We start from the raw sequence: 6,051 nt of genomic DNA on the forward strand, positions 1-6,051 counted from the left end.
GTCCAGCTCTCGCTCACTCTCTCTCTCTCTCTTTCTGTGTGTGAGTCTCCTGTTGTCTCCTTTGCTCCCTGGTGAGTGACCGCTCTTTGCCGCACGCAGCCTCTTGATTCTCCCGTTTCCATTTCAATCTCCAACCCTCGAGAAGTGACAATGCTGTGGAATATCTGCAATGGCAGAGGGCTGGGATGTTGAATGAATGAAGGCAATTTCCCATTTAGCAAAGCAGCCGAGCAGATTGTTTTCGAGTCTTCAGTCGATGTGTTTTCCAGCTGCTCCTTGGCTCATGCCTGCTTGTTGTGTCCCTAGAGAACCAGGCCCATTTTGAGAAGTGGCGCTGGCCCCCAGTGTGGTACCTGAAGGCAGAAGATCGCTATCTGCGTGCAGAGAAAGAGCGGCAACGCGAGGAGCAGCTCCTGCAGAAGCAGCACACCAAGAGAAAATGGTGTCTCTGGCGATCCGGCTCCTCCTCTGTGTCTTAGAGCATCGTCACACCTGACTAGACCCCCGGCCAGCGCAAACAGTTCACTGAATGACCATCGGAGCAGTGACCCCCTCGACACCACGGACTGTGGGCGAAACTGGTGGCCAGTCTCCAGGGCTTCAAGAACACGTGACAGCAATGGGCGATCTAAACACAGGCAGGACTGTCGCAGAAACAAGTGTGTCAGAGATCCGGATCCTGTGTATGAGTGTGTCAGAGATCCGGATCCTGTGTATGAGTGTGTCAGAGATCCGGATCCTGTGTATGAGTGTGTCAGAGATCCGGATCCTGTGTATGAGTGTGTCAGAGATCCGGATCCTGTGTATGAGTGTGTCAGAGATCCGGATCCTGTGTATGAGTGTGTCAGAGATCCGGACCCTGTAAGTGTGCGAGTGTGTCAGAGACCCGGATCCTGTGTATGAGTGTGTCAGAGATCTGAATCCTGTGTGCGAGTGTGTCAGAGATCCGGATCCTGTGTATGAGTGTGTCAGAGATCCGGATCCTGTGTGTGTGCGCAAGTGTGTCAGAGATCCGGATCCTGCGTGTGTGCGAGTGTGTCAGAGACCCGGATCCTGCGTGTGTGCGAGTGTGTCAGAGATCCGGATCCTGTGTGCGAGTGTGTCAGAGATCTGGGTCCTGTGTGCGAGTGTGTCAGAGATCCGGATCCTGTGTATGAGTGTGTCAGAGATCCGGATCCTGTGAGTGTGCGAGTGTGTCAGAGATCCGGATCCTGTGAGTGTGCGAGTGTGTCAGAGATCCGGATCCTGTGAGTGTGCGAGTGTGTCAGAGATCCGGATCCTGTGAGTGTATGAGTGTGTCAGAGATCCGGATCCTGTGAGTGTGCGAGTGTGTCAGAGATCCGGATCCTGTGAGTGTGCGAGTGTGTCAGACATCCGGATCCTGTGAGTGTGCGAGTGTGTCAGAGATCCGGATCCTGTGAGTGTGCGAGTGTGTCAGAGATCCGGATCTTCACCAAAATATTTTATTCACTTCCGAGTATTGGAAGTTAAGGGCTGCAGTTTTTGTATAAAGCTTTGTCAGGGACCACAGTGCCGACCCCAGGGCAGCACCAAATCCACGTGCACGAGCTGAACGCATTCGGCCAATGTTCCGCACCGCTCGTCAATCTCCGACACTCTCCACCTCAACCGACTGTTAACCACATGTGGCCTGAGACCAACCGGTCGACTGTTAAGCTGCATCATGACTCGCATTCCCCCCTCGCATTCCCACTCAGCCTCAACACAGACACACCCCGTGGAGTGTCCCGGTGCTCTCTCCCTCGCCCCGCCGCCTGTCCCGGTGCTCTCTCCCTCGCCCCGCCGCCTGTCCCGGGCTCCCTCCCTCGCCCCGCCGCCTGTCCCGGGCTCCCTCCCTCGCCCCGCCGCCTGTCCCGGTGCTCTCTCCCTCGCCCCGCCGCCTGTCCCGGGCTCCCTCCCTCGCCCCGCCGCCTGTCCCGGGCTCCCTCCCTCGCCCCGCCGCCTGTCCCGGTGCTCTCTCCCTCGCCCCGCCGCCTGTCCCGGGCTCCCTCCCTCGCCCCGCCGCCTGTCCCGGTGCTCTCTCCCTCGCCCCGCCGCCTGTCCCGGGCTCCCTCCCTCGCCCCGCCGCCTGTCCCGGGCTCCCTCCCTCGCCCCGCCGCCTGTCCCGGGCTCCCTCCCTCGCCCCGCCGCCTGTCCCGGGCTCCCTCCCTCGCCCCGCCGCCTGTCCCGGTGCTTTCTCCCTCGCCCCGCCGCCTGTCCCGGGCTCCCTCCCTCACCCCGCCGCCTGTCCCGGTGCTCTCTCCCTCGCCCCGCCGCCTGTCCCGGGCTCCCTCCCTCGCCCCGCCGCCTGTCCCGGTGCTCTCTCCCTCGCCCCGCCGCCTGTCCCGGGCTCCCTCCCTCACCCCGCCGCCTGTCCCGGGCTCCCTCCCTCATAGAAACATAGAAGATAGGAGCAGGAGTCGGCCATTTGGCCCCTCGAGCCCGCTCCGCCATTTAATGCGATCATGGCTGATCATCCAAATTCAGTACCCTGTCCCTGCCTTCTCCCCATATCCCTTCATCCCTTTAGCCTTAAGAAATATGCCTTCTGTGGTAGAGAATTCCACAGGTTCACCACTCTCTGGGTGAAGAAATTCCTCCTCATTTCAGTCCTAAATGGCTTACCCCTTAGCCTTAGACTGTGACCCCTGGTTCTGGACTCCCCGACCATCGGGAACATCCTTCCTGCATCTAGTCTGTCCAGGCCTGACAGAACTTTATAGGTTTTGATGAGATCCCCTCTCATCTAAACTCCAGCGAGTACAAGCCCAATCGACACAATCTCTCCTCATACGTCATTCCTGCCATCCCAGGTATCAGCCTGGTGAATCTTCGCTGCACTCCCTCCATGGCAAGAACATCCTTCCTCAGATAAAGCGACCAAAACTGCACGCAATACTCAAGGTGCGGTCTCACCAAGGCCCTGTACAACTGCAGCAAGACATCCTTGTTCCTGTACTCGAACCCTCTTGCTACGAAGGCCAACATACCATTTGCCTTCTTAACCGCCTGCTGCATCTGCATGCTTACCTTCAGCGACTGGTGCACAAGAACACCCAGGTCTCATTGCACTTCCCCTTCTCCCAATCTATTGCCATTCAAATAATAATCTGCCTTCCTGTTTTTGCCACCAAAGTGGATAACCTCACATTTATCCACATTATAGTGCATTTGCCATGTTTCTGCCCAATCACCCAACCTGTCCAAATCATACTGGAGTTTCATGACATCCTCCTCACAGTTTACCCTCCCACCCTGCTTTGTGTCATCTGCAAATTTGGAGATACTACATTCAATTCCCTCGTCCAGATCATTAATGTATATTGTGAACAGCTGGGGTCCTAGGACCGATCCTTGTGGTACCCCACTAGTCACTGCCTGCCACTCGGAAAACAACCCGTTTATTCCAACTCTTTGCTTTCTGTCTGCCAACCAGTTCTCTATCCAAGTCAATACCTTGCCCCCAATCCCATGTGCCTTAATTTTGCAAGCTAATCTCTTATGCGGGACCTTATCGAAAGCCTTCTGAAAGTCCAAATACACCACATCCACTGGTTCTCCCTTATCTATTTTACCAGTTACATCCTCAAAAAATTCCAGTAGATTAGTCATGCACGATTTACCTTTTGTAAATCCATGTTGACTTTGTCCGATCCTGTCACTGCTTTCCAAGTGCTCTGCAATTACATCTTTTATAATGGACTCTAGCATTTTCCTCACTACCAATGTCAGGCTTACCGGTCTATAATTCCCCGCTTTTTCTCTACCACCTTTTTTGAATAGTGGGGTAACATTAGCTACCCTCCAATCCATGGGTACTGTTCCAGAGTTCTGGAAGATGACCAGCAATGCATCTACTATCTCCAGGGCCACTTCCTTAAGTACCCTAGGATGTAGATTATCAGGCCCTGGGGATTTATCGGTCTTCAATTCCGTCAACTTCCCAACACCATTTCCCTACAAATACTGATTTCTTTCAGTTCCTCCCTCTCATTAGTCCCTATGTTCCCCGACATCTCTGGGAGGTTATTTGTGTCCTCCTTTGTGAAGACAGAACCAAATATGTATTTAATTGGTCTGCCATTTCTTTGTTCCCCCATTATAAATTCCCCTGATTCTGACTGTAAGGGACCTACGCTTGACTTCGCCAATCTTTTTCTCTTCACATATCTATAAAAGCTTTTACAGTCAGTTTTTATGTTCCCTGCAAGCTTACTTTCATAATCTATTTTCCCCGTCTTAATTAATCCCTTTGTCCTCCTTTGTTGAATCCTAAACTGCTCCCAATCCTCAGGTTTGCTGCTTTTTTTGGCCAATTTATATGTCCTCTCTTTGGATCTTATGCTATCCCTAATTTCCCTTGTTAGCCACGTTGAGTCACCTTTTTTGATTTATTTTTATGCCAAACTGGGATAAACAAATTCTGTAGTTCATCCATGCGATCTTTGAATGTTTGCCATTGCCTATCCACCGTCAACCCTTTGAGTGACATTCCCCAATCAATCCTACCCAACTCGCGTCTCATACCATCATAGTTCCCTTTATTTAATTCAGGACTTAGTCTCTGAGTCAACTACTTCACTCTCCATCTTAATGAAGAATCCTATCATCATGATCGCTCTGACCCAAGGGACCTCGCACATCAAGATTGCTAATTAATCCTTTCTCATTGCATAATACCCAGTCTAAGATGGCCTGATCCCTAGTTGGTTCCTCGACATATTCGTCCAGGAAACCATCCCATATACACTCCAGGAATTCCTCCTCCACAGTATTGTTACTAATCTTGGTTAGCCCAATCTATATGTAGATTAAAGTCACCCATGATGACTGCTGTGCCCTTATTGCACGCTTCTCTAATTTCCCGTTTAATGCCATCCCCAACTTCCGCATTACTGTTTGGAGGTCTATACACCACTCCCACTAATGTTTTCTGTCCTTTGGTATTTCTCAGTTCTACCCATACAGATTCCACATCATCAGAGCTAATATCCTTCCTTACAATTGTGTTAATCCCCTCTTTAACCAGCAATGCTACCCCACCTCCTTTTCCTTTTTTGCCTATCTTTCCTGAATATTGAATACCCCTGGATGTTGAGTTCCCAGCCTTGATCCCCCTGGAGCCATGTTTCCGTAATCCCAATCATATCATATTCATTTACCTGTATTTGCGCAGCTAATTCATCCACCTTATTACAAATGCTCCTTGCATTAGACACAAAGCCTTCAGGCTTGTTTTTTTAACGCTCTTAGACCTTTTAGAATTATTATTTACTGTGGCCATGTTTGTTTTAAACCCTTGATTTCTCTGATTGCCACCTTTGTTTTTCTCCTTCCTGTCTTTTGCTTCCATCCTTGTTTCCCTTTCCTTTGTCTCCCTGCTCAGGTTCCCAACCCCCTGCCATTTTAGTTTAAACCCTCCCCCAGAGCACTAGCAAACACTCCCCCTAGGACATCGGTCCCGGCCCTGCCCAGGTGCAAACCGTCCGTTTGTACTGGTCCCACTCCCCCAGAACCGGTTCCAATGTCCCAGGAATTTGAATCCCTCCCCCGGCACCATTCTCTAGCCACGTATTCATTGAAGTATCCTTCTATTTTCTACTCTGACTAGCACGTGGCACTGGTAGCAATCCTGAGATTACTACCTTTTGAGGTACTATTTTTTAATTTACCTCCTAACTCCCTATATTCAGCTTTAAGGACCTCATCCCATTTTTTACCTACATCCCTCACTCCCTCGCCTCTGCCGCCAGTCCCTGGCTCTCCCTCCCTCGCCCTGCCGCCTGTCCCGGACTCCCCTCTCTCACCTCGCCGCCTACCCCGGACTCCCTCCCTCACCTCGCCGCCTGTCCCTGGCTCCCTCCCTCGCCCTGCTGCCTGTCCCGGACTCCCTCCCTCGCCTCACAGCCTGCCCCGGGCTCCCTCTGCAGTTTTTGTGGGAGGGATGGACTGTTATCCACTGAAGCACAGATTCAATACCTAGCCTTATTCACTAATAGTTACAGTATTAACGTTTACACATGTGCACGTTTACACTATTAAAACAATCAA

The 6,051-nt window shown here is 51.8% G+C and overlaps 1 protein-coding gene across 2 annotated transcripts in view; it reads left to right on the plus strand.

Moving 5' to 3' along the window:
- The window catches only part of rhobtb4 (Rho related BTB domain containing 4), a 169,750-nt gene extending 164,251 nt beyond the window's left edge, over positions 1-5,499 (plus strand). For both annotated transcript variants that reach the window (XM_085976441.1, XM_085976440.1), the window contains one exon: positions 307-5,499. In XM_085976441.1, the coding sequence (XP_085832567.1) occupies positions 307-479 (173 nt within the window). In that variant the 3' untranslated portion in view covers positions 480-5,499. The remainder of the gene's footprint in view (positions 1-306) is intronic.
- Positions 5,500-6,051: the final 552 nt, after the last annotated feature.

Source organism: Somniosus microcephalus, chromosome 2 (genome assembly GCF_052327205.1).
Source record: "Somniosus microcephalus isolate GS21.2 chromosome 2, FLI_Smic_1.0, whole genome shotgun sequence".
NCBI classification, from domain to species: Eukaryota; Metazoa; Chordata; class Chondrichthyes; order Squaliformes; family Somniosidae; genus Somniosus; species Somniosus microcephalus.